At 45.2% G+C, this 27,724-nt stretch overlaps 1 protein-coding gene across 2 annotated transcripts; it reads left to right on the top strand.

Moving 5' to 3' along the window:
• Positions 1 to 18: 18 nt before the first annotated feature.
• EIF2B3 (eukaryotic translation initiation factor 2B subunit gamma) lies at positions 19 to 22,137 on the top strand. Of its 2 annotated transcripts, none has more exons than XM_075286233.1 (12): positions 19 to 106; positions 2,430 to 2,584; positions 2,874 to 3,022; positions 9,265 to 9,424; positions 9,969 to 10,080; positions 11,010 to 11,099; positions 12,585 to 12,679; positions 12,927 to 13,117; positions 13,193 to 13,264; positions 13,749 to 13,897; positions 19,567 to 19,670; positions 22,020 to 22,137. In XM_075286233.1, the coding sequence occupies exons 2-12, from the start codon at positions 2,431 to 2,433 to the stop codon at positions 22,070 to 22,072; spliced, it is 1,329 nt and encodes a 442-aa protein (XP_075142334.1). In that variant the 5' UTR covers positions 19 to 106; position 2,430; the 3' UTR covers positions 22,073 to 22,137. The 2 variants fall into 2 exon arrangements, with proteins under 2 accessions (XP_075142334.1, XP_075142335.1); XM_075286234.1 differs by lacking the exon at positions 19 to 106 and adding an exon at positions 139 to 176.
• Positions 22,138 to 27,724: the final 5,587 nt, after the last annotated feature.

The raw sequence follows: 27,724 nt of genomic DNA, 5'->3' as shown, positions 1-27,724 counted from the left end.
CACGTGGTCGGTGTTCGCGCTGAGGTTGTTTGTCCCCTCTCAGGATCCGTCTTCCGGCGCCGGAACTGAGGGATCTACAGGAGCCGAGACCGCTGCCCATTGACAGGTACCGGGTCACTCACCCGCCGGGCGTGGGCCTGGGTGTGATGGGAGTGTCAGCACGGCAGAGGATAAACGTACGGTCGCACCGTGTGTAGTCAGATCTCAGGACTCACCGACGGGCGACTACAAGTCCCAGCATGGCGCCCACTACCGGACAGAGGCTCAGCGGACACTAGGCCTTCTTACCAGCACACACATCAGGGCTCCGGTCTCTATAGACTAGTCATTGTGGGACTACAAGTCCCAGCCCCTCTCTGTCCTGGAATAGGGATTTACCAGCTCAACTACAATCCCCAGCCAGACTGAAATCAGAGCCAGCACAGTGACAGAATAAGACCAAGATCACACCAGCTTCATATCAGTCTATTGCTCTGACCACTCATAGGATCAGAACAACAGACTGCAAAGTGAATAGAATGAGGGATACAGGCGGCCGCGACTATATGTCTGTAATGTACCAGGGAAGATTCTGCGCTCACCGCCCTGTCCTGCTATCTTCTGTCGTCTTATACCGCCTTCTCTCCTCTAATCCGGGACTTTTCTTCAGTCTTCTGCTTCTTTGTTCCGCATCTTCCTTCCGTCCTCTTCTTCCTTCCTTCCTCTTCTTCTTCCTTCCTCCTCTTCTTTCTTCCTTCCTCCTCTTCTTCCTTCCTTCCTCTTCTTCTTCCTTCCTCCTCTTCTTTCTTCCTTCCTCCTCTTCTTCCTTCCTTCCTCCTCTTCTTCCTTCCTTCCTCCTCTTCTTCCTTCCTTCTCTTCTTCCTTCCTTCCTCCTCTTCTTTCTTCCTTCCTTCCTCTTCTTCCTTCCTTCCTCTTCTTCCTTCCTTCCTCTTCTTCCTTCCTCCTCTTCTTCCTTCCTTCCTCCTCTTCTTCCTTCCTCCTCTTCCTTCTTCCTTCCTCCTCTTCTTTCTTCCTTCCTCCTCTTCTTTCTTCCTTCCTCCTCTTCTTGCTTCCTTCCTCCTCTTCTTGCTTCCTCCTCTTCTTCCTTCCTCCTCTTCTTCTTTCCATCCTCTTCTTCTTTCCATCCTCTTCTTCTTTCCATCCTCTTCTTCTTCCTTCTGTCCTCTGCTTCTTCTTCCTTCCGTCCTCTTCTTCTTCCTTCTCTTCTTCCTTCCTCCTCTTCTTCTTTCCATCCTCTTCTTCTTCATTCTGTCCTCTGCTTCTTCTTCCTTCCGTCCTCTTCTTCTTCCTTCTCTTCTTCTTCCTTCCATCCTCTTCTTCTTCCTTCTGTCCTCTGCTTCTTCCTTCCTCTGCTTCCTCTTCCTTCCGTCCTCTTCTTCTTCCTTCTCTTCTTCCATCCTCTTCTTCTTCCTTCCATCCTCTTCTTCTTCCTTCTGTCCTCTGCTTCTTCTTCCTTCCTCTGCTTCTTCTTCCTTACGTCATCTTCTTCTTCCTTCCGTCCTTCCTTCCTCTTCTTCTTCCTTCCTTCCTCTTCTTCTTTCCATCCTCTTCTTCTTCCTTCTGTCCTCTGCTTCTTCTTTCTTTCTTCCTCTTCTGTCCTCTTCCTTTCTTCTTACATATTTGCTCTTATTATTTGTCTCTTCCATCTTCATCCTTATGTTACTGTCTTGGGGTATATGTAACGTGTCTGTGACCCTTCAGGTTTTGTCTCCTGTCTTAGTCTTTGTGTATACAGATCAGTTTTCAGGGGATTTCTTCTGTTGTACTTTGTTTCTGGGGTTGTGCAGTTACAGGATGGTTTCGGTGATACGAGGGGGGTTCTTGCTATGGGGTTGTATTGGGGCGAGTGATATTGATGAGATAGTTTTGGTGATATGAGGGGGGTTCTTGCTATGGGGTTGTATTGGGGTGAGTGATATTGATGAGATAGTTTCGGTGATACGAGGGGGGGTTCTTGCTACGGGGTTGTATTGGGGCGAGTGATATTGATGAGATAGTTTTGGTGATACGAGGGGGGTTCTTGCTATGGGGTTGTATTGGGGCGAGTGATATTGATGAGATAGTTTTGGTGATATGAGGGGGGTTCTTGCTATGGGGTTGTATTGGGGCGAGTGATATTGATGAGATAGTTTCGGTGATACGAGGGGGGGTTCTTGCTATGGGGTTGTATTGGGGTGAGTGATATTGATGAGCAGCGCTTAGTATAGGTCCAGCAGGGGGGACGCCGGGGATCATCTGCTCTATATAGATGTCCGCTGTATGGCCACACTGAGATACTGCAGCTCGGTGCCCACTCCATTGTAATGCCCCCCTCCCCTCTCAGCATGTTCAAAGCCATGGTGTGGTCAGCAAGGGGTTAATAATGAGCATTATTTGGGTGATTACATATGAATGTAATGATGATTTTCCTTTCTCTCTGCCCCCTGCAGAATGGCGGTAGAATTACAGGCAGTAGTGATGGCGGTGTATGGGGGATCCCGGATGCAGGACCTCACCACCAGCATCCCCAAACCGCTGCTCCCGGTGGGTAATAAACCTCTGCTGTGGTACCCACTGAACCTGCTGGAACGGGCAGGATTTGAGGGTGAGTGCGGTGTAATAATCAGTACATCTGATCCCTATAAATCTCAATCATGGATTCCATCTGCTTCTTGGAAAGATGGGTGACTACTACTATTATTGTATTGCTTTCCCAGAATGGTCATTGTATCTCGTTATATTGTGACACGCCCTGCTCTTGCTCATTTACCCTGTAGAGCCTTAGTGCAGTTGGTCAGGGTGTCACCCAGCTTTCCCGGGAGCAGATCTTTAATAACATGTGATTTGTAGCTTCTGGTGTTATTTTGGGGTGACGTTCTCTTGTGTGCTGACAGAGGTCATTGTGGTGACAACGAAGGAGGTGCAGAAATACGTGCCGGACATGAAGCTGAAGATGAGGGTGGAGGTGGTGTGCCTGCCCGATGACAAGGCGTCCGAGATGGGGACCGCAGACTCCCTGCGCCACATCTACCAGAAGATTAAGGTAACGCAGTGGACCGCGGCCTCCTGGGTGTGAACTGAGCAGACAAAGCACAGCATCCGCCGCAGCTTTGAATGTAACTGGAGTATAAAGAGATCCTCTTGGATGGTGTTAGATTATAAGAGTTTGTTCACACTGTGGATATTGGAGCTGGTCTTCTCCCTCAGTATCCTGCCCAATAGTCAGTGCCCGAAATACCTCTCCAATTATACAGTGTGAACATCCGCTTAGAATACTGACTAGAGCTCTGGATGTGACTGGAGTATAAGATATTATATAATAGACAGTGAGGCAGGACACCCCGCTATGTATTATATAGGACACCCCGCTATGTATTATATAATAGGCAGGACACCCCGCTATGTATTATATAGGACACCCCGCTATGTATTATATAACAGACAGTGAGGCAGGACACCCCGCTATGTATTATATAGGACACCCCGCTATGTATTATATAGGACACCCCGCTATGTATTATATAACAGACAGTGAGGCAGGACACCCCGCTATGTATTATATAATAGACAGTGAGGCAGGACACCCCGCTATGTATTATATAACAGACAGTGAGGCAGGACACCCCGCTATGTATTATATAACAGACAGTGAGGCAGGACACCCCGCTATGTATTATATAATAGACAGTGAGACAGGACACCCCGCTATGTATTATATAATAGACAGTGAGGCAGGACACCCTGCTATGTATTATATAATAGACAGTGAGACAGGACACCCCGCTATGTATTATATAATAGACAGTGAGGCAGGATACCCCGCTATGTATTATATAATAGACAGTGAGACAGGACATCCCGCTATGTATTATATAATAGACAGTGAGGCAGGATACCCCGCTATGTATTATATAATAGACAGTGAGGCAGGACACCCCGCTATGTATTATATAATAGACAGTGAGGCATGACACCCCGCTATGTATTATATAATAGACAGTGAGGCAGGACACCCCGCTATGTATTATATAATAGACAGTGAGGCAGGACACCCCGCTATGTATTATATAATAGACAGTGAGGCAGGACACCCCGCTATGTATTATATAATAGACAGTGAGGCAGGACACCCCGCTATGTATTATATAACAGACAGTGAGGCAGGACACCCCGCTATGTATTATATAATAGACAGTGAGGCAGGACACCCCGCTATGTATTATATAATAGACAGTGAGGCAGGACACCCCGCTATGTATTATATAACAGACAGTGAGGCAGGACACCCCGCTATGTATTATATAGGACACCCCGCTATGTATTATATAATAGACAGTGAGGCAGGACACCCCGCTATGTATTATATAATACAGTGAGACAGGACACCCCGCTATGTATTATATAATAGACAGGACACCCCGCTATGTATTATATAATAGACAGGACACCCCGCTATGTATTATATAATAGACAGTGAGGCAGGACACCCCGCTATGTATTATATAATAGACAGTGAGGCAGGACATCCCGCTATGTATTATATAATAGACAGTGAGGCAGGACACCCCGCTATGTATTATATAATAGACAGTGAGGCAGGACACCCCGCTATGTATTATATAATAGACAGTGAGGCAGGACACCCCGCTATGTATTATATAACAGACAGTGAGGCAGGACACCCCGCTATGTATTATATAATAGACAGTGAGGCAGGACACCCCGCTATGTATTATATAATAGACAGTGAGGCAGGACACCCCGCTATGTATTATATAATAGACAGTGAGGCAGGACACCCCGCTATGTATTATATAATAGACAGTGAGGCAGGACACCCCGCTATGTATTATATAACAGACAGTGAGGCAGGACACCCCGCTATGTATTATATAATAGGCAGTGAGGCAGGACACCCCGCTATGTATTATATAATAGACAGTGAGGCAGGACACCCCGCTATGTATTATATAATAGACAGTGAGGCAGGACACCCCGCTATGTATTATATAATAGACAGTGAGGCAGGACACCCCGCTATGTATTATATAATAGACAGTGAGGCAGGACACCCCGCTATGTATTATATAATAGACAGTGAGGCAGGACACCGCTATGTATTATATAATAGACAGTGAGGCAGGACACCCCGCTATGTATTATATAATAGACAGTGAGGCAGGACACCGCTATGTATTATATAATAGACAGTGAGGTAGGACACCCCGCTATGTATTATATAATAGACAGTGAGGCAGGACACCCCGCTATGTATTATATAATAGACAGTGAGGCAGGACACCCCGCTATGTATTATATAATAGACAGTGAGACAGGACATCCCGCTATGTATTATATAATAGACAGTGAGGCAGGACACCCCGCTATGTATTATATAATAGACAGTGAGACAGGACATGCCGCTATGTATTATATAATAGACAGTGAGGCAGGACACCCCGCTATGTATTATATAACAGACAGTGAGGCAGGACACCCCGCTATGTATTATATAACAGACAGTGAGGCAGGACACCCCGCTATGTATTATATAATAGACAGTGAGGCAGGACACCCCGCTATGTATTATATAATAGACAGTGAGGCAGGACACCCCGCTATGTATTATATAATAGACAGTGAGGCAGGACACCCCGCTATGTATTATATAATAGACAGTGAGGCAGGACACCCCGCTATGTATTATATAATAGACAGTGAGGCAGGACACCCTGCTATGTATTATATAATAGACAGTGAGGCAGGACAACCCGCTATGTATTATATAATAGACAGTGAGGCAGGACACCCCGCTATGTATTATATAATAGACAGTGAGGCAGGACACCCCGCTATGTATTATATAACAGACAGTGAGGCAGGACACCCCGCTATGTATTATATAATAGACAGTGAGGCAGGACACCCCGCTATGTATTATATAATAGACAGTGAGGCAGGACACCCCGCTATGTATTATATAATAGACAGTGAGGCAGGACACCCCGCTATGTATTATATAATAGACAGTGAGGCAGGACACCGCTATGTATTATATAACAGACAGTGAGGCAGGACACCCCGCTATGTATTATATAATAGACAGTGAGGTAGGACACCCCGCTATGTATTATATAATAGACAGTGAGGCAGGACACCCCGCTATGTATTATATAATAGACAGTGAGGCAGGACACCGCTATGTATTATATAATAGACAGTGAGGTAGGACACCCCGCTATGTATTATATAATAGACAGTGAGGCAGGACACCGCTATGTATTATATAATAGACAGTGAGGTAGGACACCCCGCTATGTATTATATAATAGACAGTGAGGCAGGACACCGCTATGTATTATATAATAGACAGTGAGGCAGGACACCCCGCTATGTATTATATAATAGACAGTGAGACAGGACATCCTGCTATGTATTATATAATAGACAGTGAGGCAGGACACCCCGCTATGTATTATATAATAGACAGTGAGACAGGACATCCCGCTATGTATTATATAATAGACAGTGAGACAGGACACCCCGCTATGTATTATATAATAGACAGTGAGGCAGGACACCCCGCTATGTATTATATAGGACACCCCGCTATGTATTATATAATAGACAGTGAGGCAGGACACCCCGCTATGTATTATATAATAGACAGTGAGGCAGGACACCCCGCTATGTATTATATAATAGACAGTGAGGCAGGACACCCCGCTATGTATTATATAACAGACAGTGAGACAGGACACCCCGCTATGTATTATATAATAGACAGTGAGGCAGGACACCCCGCTATGTATTATATAATAGACAGTGAGGCAGGACACCCCGCTATGTATTATATAACAGACAGTGAGGCAGGACACCCCGCTATGTATTATATAATAGACAGTGAGGCAGGACACCCCGCTATGTATTATATAATAGACAGTGAGGCAGGACACCCCGCTATGTATTATATAATAGACAGTGAGGCAGGACACCCCGCTATGTATTATATAATAGACAGTGAGGCAGGACACCCCGCTATGTATTATATAATAGACAGTGAGGCAGGACACCCCGCTATGTATTATATAACAGACAGTGAGGCAGGACACCCCGCTATGTATTATATAACAGACAGTGAGGCAGGACACCCCGCTATGTATTATATAACAGACAGTGAGGCAGGACACCCCGCTATGTATTATATAATAGACAGTGAGGCAGGACACCCCGCTATGTATTATATAATAGACAGTGAGGCAGGACACCCCGCTATGTATTATATAATAGACAGTGAGGCAGGACACCCCGCTATGTATTATATAATAGACAGTGAGGCAGGACACCCCGCTATGTATTATATAACAGACAGTGAGGCAGGACACCCCGCTATGTATTATATAACAGACAGTGAGGCAGGACACCCCGCTATGTATTATATAACAGACAGTGAGACAGGACACCCCGCTATGTATTATATAATAGACAGTGAGGCAGGACACCCCGCTATGTATTATATAATAGACAGTGAGACAGGACACCCCGCTATGTATTATATAATAGACAGTGAGACAGGACACCCCGCTATGTATTATATAATAGACAGTGAGGCAGGACACCCCGCTATGTATTATATAATAGACAGTGAGGCAGGACATCCCGCTATGTATTATATAATAGACAGTGAGGCAGGACATCCCGCTATGTATTATATAACAGACAGTGAGGCAGGACACCCCGCTATGTATTATATAACAGACAGTGAGGTAGGACACCCCGCTATGTATTATATAATAGACAGTGAGGCAGGACACCCCGCTATGTATTATATAATAGACAGTGAGGCAGGACACCCCGCTATGTATTATATAATAGACAGTGAGGCAGGACACCCCGCTATGTATTATATAACAGACAGTGAGACAGGACACCCCGCTATGTATTATATAACAGACAGTGAGGCAGGACACCCCGCTATGTATTATATAATAGACAGTGAGGTAGGACACCCCGCTATGTATTATATAATAGACAGTGAGGCAGGACACCCCGCTATGTATTATATAACAGACAGTGAGGCAGGACACCCCGCTATGTATTATATAATAGACAGTGAGGCAGGACACCCCGCTATGTATTATATAATAGACAGTGAGGCAGGACACCCCGCTATGTATTATATAACAGACAGTGAGACAGGACACCCCGCTATGTATTATATAATAGACAGTGAGACAGGACACCCCGCTATGTATTATATAATAGACAGTGAGGCAGGACACCCCGCTATGTATTATATAATAGACAGTGAGGCAGGACACCCCGCTATGTATTATATAACAGACAGTGAGGCAGGACACCCCGCTATGTATTATATAATAGACAGTGAGGCAGGACACCCCGCTATGTATTATATAACAGACAGTGAGGCAGGACACCCCGCTATGTATTATATAATAGACAGTGAGGTAGGACACCCCGCTATGTATTATATAATAGACAGTGAGACAGGACACCCCGCTATGTATTATATAATAGACAGTGAGGCAGGACACCCCGCTATGTATTATATAATAGACAGTGAGGCAGGACACCCCGCTATGTATTATATAATAGACAGTGAGGCAGGACACCCCGCTATGTATTATATAACAGACAGTGAGACAGGACACCCCGCTATGTATTATATAATAGACAGTGAGACAGGACACCCCGCTATGTATTATATAATAGACAGTGAGGCAGGACACCCCGCTATGTATTATATAATAGACAGTGAGGCAGGACACCCCGCTATGTATTATATAACAGACAGTGAGGCAGGACACCCCGCTATGTATTATATAATAGACAGTGAGGTAGGACACCCCGCTATGTATTATATAATAGACAGTGAGACAGGACACCCCGCTATGTATTATATAACAGACAGTGAGACAGGACACCCCGCTATGTATTATATAATAGACAGTGAGACAGGACACCCCGCTATGTATTATATAATAGACAGTGAGGCAGGACACCCCGCTATTTCGGGTGTTTTTGGCTTTCCCCGTGACCCCCCCTGACTACAGGAGACCATTTCTCTGTCTGGTCCTGTCAGCTCACTGAGCCGACAGACAACCATTGTTTTTTATGTCATTTTCTGGATTGATATCCCATTGTACTCAAACCACATCCAAAATTGCAATAACATATTTTTGATTATGAGCGCAGCTCTGGATGTGACTGCAGCTATAGCTAGATATTTGGGGACAGTGTTTTGACTCCATTGCCTCCCATTAGAGCGATGTCCTGGTGCTCAGCTGTGACCTCATCACAGAAGTTGCTCTTCATGAAGTGGTTGACCTGTTCCGGGCTCACAACGCCACGCTCGCCATGCTGATGCGGAAAGGATCGGAGCCTACGGAGCACGTTCCTGGCCAGAAAGGGAAACAGAAGACAGGTGAGCAGCCTGCGAGGTGCGAGGAGTGTTTAATCCAGAGTTACTAGTTAGTCTGCAGCAGAATAGGCAGGACAATTGCTTGCTGAAACATTGCACCAAATTGGGCTCGGGGTCCTGCTCATGACACCCCCGGCGCACTCAGGGGTGCAGGGATAATGCTGTGTTCACACTAGAAGGTCCGTCGGATGCCCCTGTTCAGGGATATGCTACAAAATGCTGGACACCCATATAGCGCTCAGTAGACCCCATTATGGGATCCTTTGGTCACTGCTGCTACCCGTGATATGACTGCGCTGTGATGCAGGTATGAACACGGCCTTATGACAGGACCTCGCTGACCGCAGTGACAGGAGAAGTGAAGATGAAAACCTTTTTTTCCCAGTGAATCTTTCCAGATTTGTGGAGGTCTCTGTAACTCTTAGACGTCCTGTGCCATTCCCGGGGAGAGGTCTTGTTTGCTGCGCAGTGCGGGTCCCCTCCTGGCAGCCTGTCTGATGCATCATGTCCAGAATTCTGCATTATTAATCCTCCTTCTCCTTGTCAGTGGAAGAACGAGATTTCATCGGTGTGGACGACAGCGGATCGCGACTTCTTCTCCTGGCCAATGAGGAGGACCTGGACGATGGTCTGGACCTGAAGAAATGCATCTTCCAGCGGTGAGTGGTAGGGCGGAGGTCACGTGGCGGCATTCCTCTGCACGTGGGCGATGACTGTGGGCTTCACGCTGTGAGGAGCGTCCAGGAGCTGTCAATCCCAGGTGTGCTGCTGCAGGGGGCGCCACAAGTGATGAATGTGAGATTACAGGATGCAGAATGATGGGAGGTCTGAGCGACAACTCACTGTGAGCCCCCGCACACAGGCCTGTTGTCAGATGACCCTTCATCGTCGCCTCTTAGGCTGCTGGAGGGTGTCGGCACATTCAATGTAGAGATGTCCTCAAAATGTTCTGCAAGATACCAAAATGGCTGCAAGCAATCCGTTACTTGTGATAATTCTCTATCCGTCCACCATGTGACCAGGCTGCAGCCAATCAGACGCCTCTGATACAATCCATACGTCCTGATATTTTAGGTTTGAGTTTTTCCATGAAACCTTAGACCTGACCTAAAGGTCACACCTGCAGAGGGTTCTGTGACTCCTGACCTTTCAATCAATTGACCTGCGACCTGTGTCCATCATGAACAGAGTAGAGGTCAATCTCCAAGATCCTTTGTATATTTCTATATGTGGGTCCAGTGTTGTGTCCAGAGATGCAGGGGCAGTAATAGTTATATCCTGAGGCAAACTGTAGCTCACTTAGGGTGTGACATGTTACCCTGCAGGTCCCTACAGAACAGTCCTATTATATTCCTCTACCACCGCTCTGTGTGCGGGGCAGTCTATTCTACTGATATTGCATTCTATTCATGCATCAGGCGGCTCAGGATGAACAGTGCTATAGATCCTTCCCAGATAGGAGGTTCTGCAGGAGGACACAGTGTCTATGAAAGAATCCATAACCTGTGGCAATAACCGCTCTGTAGTGTAATAACCCTGAGAGGAATACGGTTATATATTATATTACTGCCATATCTCCTGCTCCTAGATACCCCCGAGTGCACATGAAGATGGGAATGCTAGACGCACATCTATACTGCCTGCGCAAATACGTGGTCGACTACATAGCGGACAACAAGTACGTAAATAATGTCGTGTGCACACAGTGACTCCACCAGCAGAATAGTGAGCGCAGCTCTGGAGTATAATACAGGATAAGTAATGTAATGTATGTACACAGTGACTGTACCAGCAGAATAGTGAGCGCAGCTCTGGAGTATAATACAGGATAAGTAATGTAATGTATGTACACATTGACTGTACCAGCAGAATAGTGAGCGCAGCTCTGGAGTATAATACAGGATAAGTAATGTAATGTATGTACACAGTGACTGTACCAGCAGAATAGTGAGTGCAGCTCTGGAGTATAATACAGGATAAGTAATGTAATGTATGTACACAGTGACTGTACCAGCAGAATAGTGAGCGCAGCTCTGGAGTATAATACAGGATAAGTAATGTAATGTATGTACACAGTGACTGTACCAGCAGAATAGTGAGCGCAGCTCTGGAGTATAATACAGGATAAGTAATGTAATGTACACAGTGACTGCACCAGCAGAATAGTGAGCGCAGCTCTGGAGTATAATACAGTATAAGTAATGTATGTACACAGTGACTGTACCAGCAGAATAGTGAGCGCAGCTCTGGAGTATAATACAGGATAAGTAATGTAATGTATGTACACAGTGACTGTACCAGCAGAATAGTGAGCGCAGCTCTGGAGTATAATACAGGATAAGTAATGTAATGTATGTACACAGTGACTGTACCAGCAGAATAGTGAGCGCAGCTCTGGAGTATAATACAGGATAAGTAATGTAATGTACACAGTGACTGCACCAGCAGAATAGTGAGCGCAGCTCTGGAGTATAATACAGTATAAGTAATGTATGTACACAGTGACTGTACCAGCAGAATAGTGAGCGCAGCTCTGGAGTATAATACAGGATAAGTAATGTAATGTATGTACACAGTGACTGCACCAGCAGAATAGTGAGCGCAGCTCTGGAGTATAATACAGGATAAGTAATGTCTGTACACAGTGACTGCACCAGCAGAATAGTGAGCGCAGCTCTGGAGTATAATACAGGATAAGTAATGTAATGTATGTACACAGTGACTGCACCAGCAGAATAGTGAGCGCAGCTCTGGAGTATAATACAGGATAAGTAATGTCTGTACACAGTGACTGCACCAGCAGAATAGTGAGCGCAGCTCTGGAGTATAATACAGGATAAGTAATGTAATGTATGTACACAGTCACTGTACCAGCAGAATAGTGAGCGCAGCTCTGGAGTATAATACAGGATAAGTAATGTAATGTATGTACACAGTGACTGTACCAGCAGAATAGTGAGCGCAGCTCTGGAGTATAATACAGGATAAGTAATGTAATGTATGTACACAGTGCCTGTACCAGCAGAATAGTGAGCGCAGCTCTGGAGTATAATACAAGATGAAGCTCAGGATTTGTACAGGTCTCACAGACATTAGGTGCTTTGCCTATCACTAATGTGTAATGTTGGCTATAGATGCTTTTTTCCCCTCTTTCTTTCCTTAGCTCTTTCTCCTCCATCCGGCGGGAGCTGGTGCCATATCTAGTCAGTAAACAGTTCTCCTCACATAAGAAAGTGAATTGCGAAACAGGCAAGAAAGGTAAGCTGATGCTCGGATTCAGATGCACGATATGTATAGAATACGAGTCCTGTGACCCGGCAGAGCGGAGTGTAATGCTGTCACCTCTGCTATTAGTGAAGCTTTGCCATACCTGCAGTTTTGTGCTGGGGCAGATTATCAGATTATTCTGGATTATTATATTCTGAGTTATATGGGAGTTACTAACCTGGGATTTATAGTTATCACATGTCCGGTCTATGTAAGACATTGAGCTCTTCCCTCATAGACATCTACAGTTATATACCTCAAGATGACCTCCTGGAAATGGCATTAAACAAGTCTAGTTGGAACGACCACCGGGGTGATATGAGGGAGTCGTATCATGGCAGCCGCCTGCGCTGTTACGTCCACATCGCCAATAATGAGCTGTGCTGTCGGGTGAACAGCCTGGCCATGTATATTGAGGCCAACAAGCAGGTGAGGTCTGGAGACTTGTTGTTTTTGGCTGAGGTTGCTGCCGGCCACTTCTGCTGATGCTCTTCTATTTTGCAGGTGCCGCAGAGCTCCATCTTTAGTGAAGAGCCGCGTGTCCATCCAACAGCTGAAATCACAGACAAGCCCATGGTGAGGAGGGTGATGGCCCGTACGGACACTACACCCCACTGTGCACCCATATAGGAGATGATGATGTCGCCTTGTAGCCACATAGCAGAAACACATGACCTGCTTGTGTTGTATCCACGACAGATTTGTAACACCACAGCATGCCCCATCTTCTATGGAGTTACCAGAAACTGACTTATTATTGCTCATATAGATGACGGTTTGTTACAGTGTGATGGCAGGTCCTTCAGTTGGAGCCGGCAGGCACTATAGTGCTATATATGTGGTTGTCCCTGGTGTGTATATATATTATGTATACGTCTTGTGCTGGTGAGACCTGAGTCCATACATAGACTATAGAGATCCGTTTAGTATGGTGGAGATCCAGTGCTGACAGCTGTCAGTAGATTCCTTGCGATTCTCCCCCGGTGATCTGACAATCCTCTAGTCATGGCTGGATTACTGCAGGATATTACCTGGTACCTCTTGTGTTCTCATTCCCCAGGTGGGCCCAGACAGCATGATCGGGGAGCAGACGAGGATCGGGGAGAAGACGTCGGTAAAGCATTCTATAGTGGGCGCCAAATGTCTCATCAAAGAGAGGGTGAAGATCACAAACTGCATCATCATGAATGGGGTCACCATACAGGACAGGTAGGATTAGCCGTCATCCCTCCTGCTGCCACATGGTGGCACTGTACCCCGGGGCTGAGCTGGTCAATCCCCCAGCAGCTGGGTGGTCAGCATTAACCCTTTCATCACCAGCACTGGCCAATATGGGAGTATGTTATTTATTTCCTGCTGCTTATATGGCAACAACATATTCCGCAGCGTCACACACAGATCCCTCCAGAGCTCGAGGATTACATTGGTGGGAGTAGCCATGATATTAATAAAGAATTACGAAGTATATCCATTATGGGGGGTATATACTGAGCCATGTGACTGACACGACTATATCCATTATGGGTGAGGGGTGTTTGGGGTCCGGGGTATATACTGAGCCATGTGACTGACACGACTATATCCATTATGGGGGGGAGGTGTTTGGAGTCCGGGGTATATACTGAGCCATGTGACTGACACGACTATATCCATTATGGGGGGGAGGTGTTTGGGGTCCGGGATATATACTGAGCCATGTGACTGACACGACTATATCCATTATGGGTGAGGGGTGTTTGGGGTCCGGGGTATATACTGAGCCATGTGACTGACACGACTATATCCATTATGGGGGGGAGGTGTTTGGGGTCCGGGGTATATACTGAGCCATGTGACTGACACGACTATATCCATTATGGGGGGGGGGGGGGTGTTTGGGGTCCGGGGTATATACTGAGCCATGTGACTGACACCACTATATCCATTATGGGTGAGGGGTGTTTGGGGTCCGGGGTATATACTGAGCCATGTGACTGACACGACTATATCCATTATGGGGGGGAGGTGTTTGGGGTCCGGGGTATATACTGAGCCATGTGACTGACACGACTATATCCATTATGGGGGGGAGGTGTTTGGGGTCCGGGATATATACTGAGCCATGTGACTGACACGACTATATCCATTATGGGTGAGGGGTGTTTGGGGTCCGGGATATATACTGAGCCATGTGACTGACACGACTATATCCATTATGGGTGAGGGGTGTTTGGGGTCCAGGGTATATACTGAGCCATGTGACTGACATGACTATATCCATTATGGGGGGGAGGTGTTTGGGGTCCGGGATATATACTGAGCCATGTGACTGACACGACTATATCCATTATGGGGGGGAGATGTTTGGGGTCCGGGATATATACTGAGCCATGTGACTGACACGACTATATCCATTATGGGTGAGGGGTGTTTGGGGTCCAGGGTATATACTGAGCCATGTGACTGACACGACTATATCCATTATGGGTGAGGGGTGTTTGGGGTCCAGGGTATATACTGAGCCATGTGACTGACATGACTATATCCATTATGGGTGAGGGGTGTTTGGGGTCCGGGGTATATACTGAGCCATGTGACTGACACGACTATATCCATTATGGGGGGGAGGTGTTTGGGGTCCGGGGTATATACTGAGCCATGTGACTGACATGACTATATCCATTATGGGGGGGAGATGTTTGGGGTCCGGGGTATATACTGAGCCATGTGACTGACACGACTATATCCATTATGGGTGAGGGGTGTTTGGGGTCCGGGGTATATACTGAGCCATGTGACTGACACGACTATATCCATTATGGGTGAGGGGTATATACTGAGCCATGTGACTGACACGACTATATCCATTATGGGGGGGAGGTGTTTGGGGTCCGGGGTATATACTGAGCCATGTGACTGACATGACTATATCCATTATGGGGGGGAGATGTTTGGGGTCCGGGGTATATACTGAGCCATGTGACTGACACGACTATATCCATTATGGGTGAGGGGTGTTTGGGGTCCGGGGTATATACTGAGCCATGTGACTGACACGACTATATCCATTATGGGGGGGAGGTGTTTGGGGTCCGGGGTATATACTGAGCCATGTGACTGACACGACTATATCCATTATGGGGGGGAGGTGTTTGGGGTCCGGGGTATATACTGAGCCATGTGACTGACACGACTATATCCATTATGGGGGGGGGGGGGGGTGTTTGGGGTCCGGGGTATATACTGAGCCATGTGACTGACACGACTATATCCATTATGGGGGGGAGGTGTTTGGGGTCCGGGGTATATACTGAGCCATGTGACTGACACGACTATATCCATTATGGGTGAGGGGTGTTTGGGGTCCGGGGTATATACTGAGCCATGTGACTGACACCACTATATCCATTATGGGGGGGAGGTGTTTGGGGTCCGGGGTATATACTGAGCCATGTGACTGACACGACTATATCCATTATGGGTGAGGGGTGTTTGGGGTCCGGGGTATATACTGAGCCATGTGACTGACACGACTATATCCATTATGGGTGAGGGGTGTTTGGGGTCCGGAGTATATACTGAGCCATGTGACTGACACGACTATATCCATTATGGGGGGGAGGTGTTTGGGGTCCGGGGTATATACTGAGCCATGTGACTGACACGACTATATCCATTATGGGTGAGGGGTGTTTGGGGTCCGGGGTATATACTGAGCCATGTGACTGACACGACTATATCCATTATGGGGGGGAGGTGTTTGGGGTCCGGGGTATATACTGAGCCATGTGACTGACACGACTATATCCATTATGGGTGAGGGGTGTTTGGGGTCCGGGGTATATACTGAGCCATGTGACTGACACGACTATATCCATTATGGGTGAGGGGTGTTTGGGGTCCGGAGTATATACTGAGCCATGTGACTGACACCACTATATCCATTATGGGGGGGAGGTGTTTGGGGTCCGGGGTATATGCTGAGCCATGTGACTGACACGACTATATTCATTATGGGTGAGGGGTGTTTGGGGTCCGGAGTATATACTGAGCCATGTGACTGACACGACTATATCCATTATGGGGGGGAGGTGTTTGGGGTCCGGGGTATATACTGAGCCATGTGACTGACACGACTATATCCATTATGGGTGAGGGGTGTTTGGGGTCCGGAGTATATACTGAGCCATGTGACTGACACCACTATATCCATTATGGGGGGGAGGTGTTTGGGGTCCAGGGTATATACTGAGCCATGTGACTGACAGGACTATATCCATTATGGGGGGGAGGTGTTTGGGGTCCGGGGTATATACTGAGCCATGTGACTGACACGACTATATCCATTATGGGTGAGGGGTGTTTGAGGTCCGGGGTATATACTGAGCCATGTGACTGACACGACTATATCCATTATGGGTGAGGGGTGTTTGGGGTCCGGAGTATATACTGAGCCATGTGACTGACACGACTATATCCATTATGGGGGGGAGGTGTTTGGGGTCCGGGGTATATACTGAGCCATGTGACTGACACGACTATATCCATTATGGGGGGGAGGTGTTTGGGGTCCGGGGTATATACTGAGCCATGTGACTGACACGACTATATCCATTATGGGTGAGGGGTGTTTGGGGTCCAGGGTATATACTGAGCCATGTGACTGACATGACTATATCCATTATGGGGGGGAGGTGTTTGGGGTCCGGGATATATACTGAGCCATGTGACTGACACGACTATATCCATTATGGGTGAGGGGTGTTTGGGGTCCAGGGTATATACTGAGCCATGTGACTGACATGACTATATCCATTATGGGTGAGGGGTGTTTGGGGTCCGGGGTATATACTGAGCCATGTGACTGACACGACTATATCCATTATGGGGGGGAGGTGTTTGGGGTCCGGGGTATATACTGAGCCATGTGACTGACACGACTATATCCATTATGGGTGAGGGGTGTTTGGGGTCCGGGGTATATACTGAGCCATGTGACTGACACCACTATATCCATTATGGGGGGGAGGTGTTTGGGGTCCGGGGTATATACTGAGCCATGTGACTGACACGACTATATCCATTATGGGTGAGGGGTGTTTGGGGTCCGGGGTATATACTGAGCCATGTGACTGACACGACTATATCCATTATGGGTGAGGGGTGTTTGGGGTCCGGAGTATATACTGAGCCATGTGACTGACACGACTATATCCATTATGGGGGGGAGGTGTTTGGGGTCCGGGGTATATACTGAGCCATGTGACTGACACGACTATATCCATTATGGGTGAGGGGTGTTTGGGGTCCGGGGTATATACTGAGCCATGTGACTGACACGACTATATCCATTATGGGGGGGAGGTGTTTGGGGTCCGGGGTATATACTGAGCCATGTGACTGACACGACTATATCCATTATGGGTGAGGGGTGTTTGGGGTCCGGGGTATATACTGAGCCATGTGACTGACACGACTATATCCATTATGGGTGAGGGGTGTTTGGGGTCCGGAGTATATACTGAGCCATGTGACTGACACGACTATATCCATTATGGGGGGGAGGTGTTTGGGGTCCGGGGTATATGCTGAGCCATGTGACTGACACGACTATATTCATTATGGGTGAGGGGTGTTTGGGGTCCGGAGTATATACTGAGCCATGTGACTGACACGACTATATCCATTATGGGGGGGAGGTGTTTGGGGTCCGGGGTATATACTGAGCCATGTGACTGACACGACTATATCCATTATGGGTGAGGGGTGTTTGGGGTCCGGAGTATATACTGAGCCATGTGACTGACACCACTATATCCATTATGGGGGGGAGGTGTTTGGGGTCCAGGGTATATACTGAGCCATGTGACTGACAGGACTATATCCATTATGGGGGGGAGGTGTTTGGGGTCCGGGGTATATACTGAGCCATGTGACTGACACGACTATATCCATTATGGGTGAGGGGTGTTTGAGGTCCGGGGTATATACTGAGCCATGTGACTGACACGACTATATCCATTATGGGTGAGGGGTGTTTGGGGTCCGGAGTATATACTGAGCCATGTGACTGACACGACTATATCCATTATGGGGGGGAGGTGTTTGGGGTCCGGGGTATATACTGAGCCATGTGACTGACACGACTATATCCATTATGGGGGGGAGGTGTTTGGGGTCCGGGGTATATACTGAGCCATGTGACTGACACGACTATATCCATTATGGGGTAATGACATAAATGTGTCTGTTCCGGTCTTTGCCATCTCTGACCTCTGCTCTCATGCTGGGGGCCATGCGTCAGCCACAGGGGGTCACATTGTTTACCAGCCCTGCAGGGGGAGGGGCCGCTGATAGCCGAGGTGCTTCATTCTTATCTTGTTAGGTGGTCTGGCTGCTTTAACACATAGATCTGTGTAATCCCCTCCACCCATCAGAGAGGACACACACATACACTGGCCCCCACCCCCACCGGGGATCACAGGCATTGTCCCATCACCACATGGAGCTCTGCCCTCTTCAGTACAGGTCTGGGAGGTGACCGGGCCCCTGATGACGGTGACCTAGCGCTCAGGACCACCAGGGGTTTATCTCCCATCATGGAGCCCTCTTATCATATACAGTTGCTCTGTTTTCTGGTTAATGAACAGAATGTCAAAACTATAGTGAAGACTGACACGTAAGCAGAGCAAGAGATAAGCAGCAGAGCGGGGGATGTGACCGTGCAGATTTATAGCCCTTCAGGATCTGTGAAAAGTTGTCTGAGAACTCGTGTGGGCTCTGTAATGCCGCTCCTCTATGTTACATATTGGGTGTGCGGCGGCCGCTGACTCCTCGAGTTGTCAGGATTGTAGAGGAGCCGTCTGCATTAGCTGCATTTTATTCTTCTTTTCCTTCAGTTGTTCTCTCCAGGGAAGCGTCATCTGTAGTAAAGCCGTGATCCAGAGCGGCGCCGATATCAAAGACTGTCTACTTGGCTCTGGTCTTCGAATCAATAGTAAAGGTGAGTGTGAACAGTGGGCGAGGTGCGCGCTCCTATAGTGTGACCGCTGTCTGTATGACCTGCACCCCCTAATCTGCATTCACTGATGGATTGTTGGCCTGCGTGCACACCTTCAGCCTCACACAGATCTGAGTAGAAGAACATTTGTGTCTGAAGAAATAGGTCAGATTTCTAAAAACACAAAGACTTGTAATATCACGTTGTGTAAAACCGCACAGCTGAACGACGCTCCGGCTCCACCGCACTGGGCTGAACTATCAGATTTGCGTCTTGGCTCAGTCTTCTCTCTCTCTCTATATACACACTCTGTATTATCTGAGTGCTAGTCATTACAGGGTTAACAGCGCCCCTGCTCACATGTGACAGGTTTACATTGATCATTGGGATATTCTGGGCACATAATAACAGCCATGGTTGCCATAATAGCCGCTCTATGTGGGGCATGTGTTGTGCTATTGAAGCCTCCGTCCTCCTGGGGGGGGGGAGGGTATAGACTGGGATTTGTCTTCTGTGGGTGGTCTCGGCACAGTGGGAACTAAGTGTCAGTACAGAATATAAGCAGATAAAATACACGGCTTCCGATTCCACCACCCACAGACCGGCACGAGTGCCCCACAAATGTAAGCGAAGCCTCTGCCATTGTAGAGCGCGCTGTAAATACTCACACGGCTATTGTAAGCATCTGCAGGGTTGTGTCAACCAAAGTCCTGGCTGATCTGGAGACCACCTCTAAGGCCAGACTCAACATCTCTGCGGGGGTCACGTTCATCTGCAGGTGTATGAGGAGCGGGGCGCGGGCCTCGCGCTGCAGAGTCCTCATCACATTCACATAGTCCTGGACATTTCCTATTTTCCTACATTGTTCTTTTGGCGTTGCTGCAGATTCTGACTCTCTTGGTTATCGCATTTCTAACCAAGTTGCAGAAAGTCTGCACAACTCCCCCTGTGATCAGGCAGAGCGCCCCGAAAACACTCTGCCTGAGCACAGAGAGGATGTGACAGCCGAACCTGAAATCTGCTCCACTGCTAGAGACCAATATGGAGCCTGAGCAGAACACCCAGAATCCTAAGGTGAACCCCGTCACTGCCACCAAACACCAGGGGTGCCGACATTAACCCCGTCACTGACACACAACGCCAGGGATGCCGACATTAACCCCGTCACTGCCACCAAACACCAGGGGTGCCGACATTAACCCCGTCACTGACACACAACGCCAGGGGTGCCGACATTAACCCCGTCACAGCTACACAACACCAGAGATGCCGACATTAACCCCGTCACTGCCACACAACGCCAGAGGTGCCGACATTAACCCCATCACTGCCACACAACGCCAGGGATGCCGACATTAACCCTGTCACAGCTACACAACACCAGAGATGCCGACATTAACCCCGTCACTGCCACACAACGCCAGGGATGCCGACATTAACCCCGTCACTGCCACACAACGCCAGAGGTGCCGACATTAACCCCATCACTGCCACACAACGCCAGGAATGCCGACATTCACCCCGTCACTGCCACACAACGCCAGGGATGCCGACATTAACCCCATTACTGCCACACAGCGCCAGAAGTGCCGACATTAACCCCGTCACTGCCACACAACGCCAGAAGTGCCGACATTAACCCCGTCACTGCCACACAACGCCAGGGGTGACGACATTAACCCCGTCACTGCCATACACCGCCAGGTATGCCGACATTAACCCTGTCACAGCCACACAATGCCAGGGATGCCGACATTAACTCCATCACTGCCGCACGCCGCCAGGGATGCCAACATTAACCCCTTCACTACTGCATCACACCAGGAATCTCTTGATTGTAAACACTTCACTGCTATGGACCAAAAAGGATCCTGATGTTAGTCCATTCACTCCTCCAGACCACCAGGGATCCTGACTGTAACCCCTTCGCTGCGTTTTGCATAGCCAACTTAGGTCCTTTTCACATGACATCAGAGCTTATTATTTATTATTATTTATATAGCACCATTAATTCCATGGTGCTTTACATTTGGAGCTTTAGGTCTACTGTGCTGACTACCCTCTCACTGGCTACACAGGCTTAGAGAAAACCCTGCTTGTCACTTTTTGACCCTCCATCTCTCTGTTGCTGTATCAGATGTGCTATTATATACTGACTATATGTTACAGTGTATATATTGTATAGACAGTTCTGCCGCACTATTCCTGTGCCCTCATGTGTATAGATGTGTAACTCTTCAGACCTCACTTGTCTGGAGAGAAGCCATTACAACTACTGAAGACTTGTGTAATATTTCCTATAGTCACTGTTCACATCATCATCTGCTTTTTTTTTTCATGTTTTCACTGCAGAAAAACGTGTAAATGAGATCATTGTGGGAAATGAGCAACTAATGGAGATCTAACGTCACTGCAGCCGTCCGCACCCCCAACCTGACTTATTTATATGAGAATAAAGGATTTGGAGGTTTATTCGATGCGTCCTATTTATTTGTAGGGTCACAGCAAGTCCGATGCACACCATCAGTATCTGAATGATTCCCAGTAAAATCCATTGGCAACAACAGTATCTGCAGTCGTGATCTATGACTCCCATCATCCCCTCCCGACTGCATGCAGGAATATCATACACATGTATATGTACAGTAATGGTGCCCACCATCCTGGCCAGTCATCGCACTGTATCTACATGATATGTAATCCATCACACCGGTAGCAAAGGTAATGAGCACGTACCACCGCCCGCTATAGCTATATGTGTCACAGACCATGTCACATATCTTATATCTCCCATAGACATCTGTATGATGGGGGAAAAAAGGACCACATGGAACAGAGATACCGATATATACTGGAGCTCAGACTAAAGGGGATCCTACACTGGAACAACCATACTCTGATCTATGGGGAGTAGTATTATAGTAGTTATATTCTTGTATATAGGAGTAGTATTATAGTAGTTATATTCTTGTACATAGGAGTAGTATTATAGTAGTTATATTCTTGTACATAGGAGTAGTATTATAGTAGTTATATTCTTGTACATAGGAGGTAGTATTATAGTAGTTATATTCTTGTACATAGGAGGTAGTATTATAGTAGTTATATTCTTGTACATAGGAGTAGTATTATAGTAGTTATATTCTTGTACATAGGAGCAGTATTATAGTAGTTATATTCTTGTACATAGGAGTAGTATTATAGTAGTTATATTCTTGTACATAGGAGCAGTATTATAGTAGTTATATTCTTGTACATAGGAGTAGTATTATAGTAGTTATATTCTTGTACATAGGAGCAGTATTATAGTAGTTATATTCTTGTACATAGGGAGAAGTATTATAGTAGTTATATTCTTGTACATAGGAGTAGTATTATAGTAGTTATATTCTTGTACATAGGAGTAGTATTATAGTAGTTATATTCTTGTACATAGGAGGTAGTATTATAGTAGTTATATTCTTGTACATAGGAGTAGTATTATAGTAGTTATATTCTTGTACATAGGAGGTAGTATTATAGTAGTTATATTCTTGTACATAGGAGCAGTATTATAGTAGTTATATTCTTGTACATAGGAGCAGTATTATAGTAGTTATATTCTTGTACATAGGGAGAAGTATTATAGTAGTTATATTCTTGTACATAGGAGTAGTATTATAGTAGTTATATTCTTGTACATAGGAGGTAGTATTATAGTAGTTATATTCTTGTACATAGGAGGTAGTATTATAGTAGTTATATTCTTGTACATAGGAGCAGTATTATAGTAGTTATATTCTTGTACATAGGAGTAGTATTATAGTAGTTATATTCTTGTACATAGGAGGTAGTATTATAGTAGTTATATTCTTGTACATAGGAGGAGTATTATAGTAGTTATATTCTTGTACATAGGAGCAGTATTATAGTAGTTATATTCTTGTACATAGGAGCAGTATTATAGTAGTTATATTCTTGTACATAGGAGGTAGTATTATAGTAGTTATATTCTTGTACATAGGAGCAGTATTATAGTAGTTATATTCTTGTATATAGGAGCAGTATTATAGTAGTTATATTCTTGTATATAGGAGGTAGTATTATAGTAGTTATATTCTAGTACATAGGAGTAGTATTATAGTAGTTATATTCTAGTACATAGGAGTAGTATTATAGTAGTTATATTCTTGTACATAGGAGTAGTATTATAGTAGTTATATTCTTGTACATAGGAGTAGTATTATAGTAGTTATATTCTTGTATATAGGAGGTAGTATTATAGTAGTTATATTCTTGTACATAGGAGGTAGTATTATAGTAGTTATATTCTTGTACATAGGAGCAGTATTATAGTAGTTATATTCTTGTATATAGGAGCAGTATTATAGTAGTTATATTCTTGTATATAGGAGGTAGTATTATAGTAGTTATATTCTAGTACATAGGAGTAGTATTATAGTAGTTATATTCTAGTACATAGGAGTAGTATTATAGTAGTTATATTCTTGTACATAGGAGTAGTATTATAGTAGTTATATTCTTGTACATAGGAGTAGTATTATAGTAGTTATATTCTTGTACATAGGAGGTAGTATTATAGTAGTTATATTCTTGTACATAGGAGTAGTATTATAGTAGTTATATTCTTGTACATAGGAGGTAGTATTATAGTAGTTATATTCTTGTACATAGGAGTAGTATTATAGTAGTTATATTCTTGTACATAGGAGGTAGTATTATAGTAGTTATATTCTTGTACATAGGAGCAGTATTATAGTAGTTATATTCTTGTATATAGGAGGTAGTATTATAGTAGTTATATTCTTGTACATAGGAGCAGTATTATAGTAGTTATATTCTTGTACATAGGAGTAGTATTATAGTAGTTATATTCTTGTACATAGGAGCAGTATTATAGTAGTTATATTCTTGTAGATAGGAGGTAGTATTATAGTAGTTATATTCTTGTACATAGGAGTAGTATTATAGTAGTTATATTCTTGTATATTCTTGTATATAGGAGTAGTATTATAGTAGTTATATTCTTGTATATAGGAGGTAGTATTATAGTAGTTATATTCTTGTACATAGGAGCAGTATTATAGTAGTTATATTCTTGTACATAGGAGTAGTATTATAGTAGTTATATTCTTGTACATAGGAGCAGTATTATAGTAGTTATATTCTTGTAGATAGGAGGTAGTATTATAGTAGTTATATTCTTGTACATAGGAGTAGTATTATAGTAGTTATATTCTTGTATATAGGAGTAGTATTATAGTAGTTATATTCTTGTAGATAGGAGGTAGTATTATAGTAGTTATATTCTTGTACATAGGGAGTAGTATTATAGTAGTTATATTCTTGTATATAGGAGTAGTATTATAGTAGTTATATTCTTGTACATAGGAGGTAGTATTATAGTAGTTATATTCTTGTATATAGGAGTAGTATTATAGTAGTTATATTCTTGTACATAGTAGTAGTATTATAGTAGTTATATTCTTGTACATAGGAGTAGTATTATAGTAGTTATATTCTTGTACATAGGAGGTAGTATTATAGTAGTTATATTCTTGTACATAGGAGTAGTATTATAGTAGTTATATTCTTGTACATAGGAGTAGTATTATAGTAGTTATATTCTTGTACATAGGAGGTAGTATTATAGTAGTTATATTCTTGTACATACGAGTAGTATTATAGTAGTTATATTCTTGTACATAGGAGGTAGTATTATAGTAGTTATATTCTTGTACATAGGAGCAGTATTATAGTAGTTATATTCTTGTATATAGGAGGTAGTATTATAGTAGTTATATTCTTGTATATTCTTGTATATAGGAGTAGTATTATAGTAGTTATATTCTTGTATATAGGAGGTAGTATTATAGTAGTTATATTCTTGTACATAGGAGCAGTATTATAGTAGTTATATTCTTGTACATAGGAGTAGTATTATAGTAGTTATATTCTTGTACATAGGAGCAGTATTATAGTAGTTATATTCTTGTAGATAGGAGGTAGTATTATAGTAGTTATATTCTTGTACATAGGAGTAGTATTATAGTAGTTATATTCTTGTATATAGGAGTAGTATTATAGTAGTTATATTCTTGTAGATAGGAGGTAGTATTATAGTAGTTATATTCTTGTACATAGGGAGTAGTATTATAGTAGTTATATTCTTGTATATAGGAGTAGTATTATAGTAGTTATATTCTTGTACATAGGAGGTAGTATTATAGTAGTTATATTCTTGTATATAGGAGTAGTATTATAGTAGTTATATTCTTGTACATAGGAGGTAGTATTATAGTAGTTATATTCTTGTACATAGTAGTATTATAGTAGTTATATTCTTGTACATAGGAGGTAGTATTATAGTAGTTATATTCTAGTACATAGGGGCAGTATTATAGTATTGATACTACTTTCTAGGATTTGGAGTGTTGGTTATGTTGGGTTTCTCACCGTGCATACACAGATACAATGTCTCAGATACTAGGGTTTCTTTCTATCAGAACACTGTCATGAATTTTCTACTCCATTCCTTGGTCCATTTATCACTCGCACACAAGCTGGACTTTCTTCTACCCCATTCACCTCTCTCACAGCCCCTCTACCATTGCTGTCCATGGGACCCCCTCTGCCACCTCTCCCTTGCTCTTCCCCCACTTCCTCTAGGCTATGACACAATGTAATCAGTTCTTTCTCTTGTGTTTAAATGGTTAATTGTGTTTGGGTAAGGAGGGGGGGACCACCCAGCCAGTTACAAATTGGGAGGGTGCAGTGAACAGAGAGGAGAAAAGAGACAGGACAGAGGGCAAGCTAATTGTTCATTTATTCCATGTAGTATAATGTGTTTAGATATTTCCCCTCCCCCCAGGACTGAACTTCCCACCAAGGTGCAGTTTACTGATTATTATTACAGTAAGTGGCGGCTCCAGCAGTGAAGGGGTGGATGGCTGTAAAGTGATGACATGTGATTAGGGTGCGGTAAGAGCGCAGTGTGGGTGGTCAGGGCCCGAGAGTTGTGCTCTGAGGGACTGAGGTGCCCAAGGGCAGAGGAAGGTGCTGGGTGCACAGGGAGGGTGGTATTAGTTAGAGATGTCGGGGACAGCCGGGGACAGACTGGTGGGTTTTGGTCTAAATGACTGTGGAGCTCAATGTCTTTAGACCCCAGTCCTACAATTGGGTACACGAGGGACAAGTGCATGAACACAGGGGGCCGAGGGTACACCTGGGATATTCGCCTTTGCCATTTTCTTGTTCTTGATAAATGAAGTCACTGCCTGTTGTAGATGAGGGGGCAATAGCGTAATATCAGAGGAAGCAGCTGGTAAATGTGTATAGTCACATAGTGTACACGCACACCCGGGGGGCTGCGAGGGGTCAGATATTCATCTGCAGACCAAAAACATAAAATGGATATCAACCAAACCCCCCGACTGCACCTAGACTGGCTGAACTTCTATGAGGATGAATGAGGGAACAGAGAGGTGGGAGATCAGAGAGGTGGGGGATCAGAGAGGTGGGGTATCAGAGAGGTGGGAGATCAGAGAGGTGGGGGATCAGAGAGGTGGGGGATCAGAGAGGTGGGGGATCAGAGAGGTGGGGGATCAGAGAGGTGGGGGATCAGAGAGGTGGGGGATCAGAGAGGTGGGGTATCAGAGAGGTGGGGGATCAGAGAGGTGGGGTATCAGAGAGGTGGGGGATCAGAGAGGTGGGAGATCAGAGAGGTGGGGGATCAGAGAGGTGGGAGATCAGAGAGGTGGGGGATCAGAGAGGTGGGGTATCAGAGAGGTGGGGGATCAGAGAGGTGGGAGATCAGAGAGGTGGGGTATCAGAGAGGTGGGGTATCAGAGAGGTGGGGGATCAGAGAGGTGGGGGATCAGAGAGGTGGGAGATCAGAGAGGTGGGGGATCAGAGAGGTGGGGGATCAGAGAGGTGGGGGATCAGAGAGGTGGGGGATCAGAGAGGTGGGGGATCAGAGAGGTGGGGTATCAGAGAGGTGGGGGATCAGAGAGGTGGGGTATCAGAGAGGTGGGGGATCAGAGAGGTGGGGTATCAGA

The sequence above is a fragment of the Leptodactylus fuscus genome, chromosome 9 (genome assembly GCF_031893055.1).
Source record: "Leptodactylus fuscus isolate aLepFus1 chromosome 9, aLepFus1.hap2, whole genome shotgun sequence".
In the NCBI taxonomy this organism is placed as follows: Eukaryota; Metazoa; Chordata; class Amphibia; order Anura; family Leptodactylidae; genus Leptodactylus; species Leptodactylus fuscus.
The sequence above is the reverse complement of the archived record's forward strand: the minus strand, read 5'-3'. Positions and strand labels throughout refer to the sequence as shown.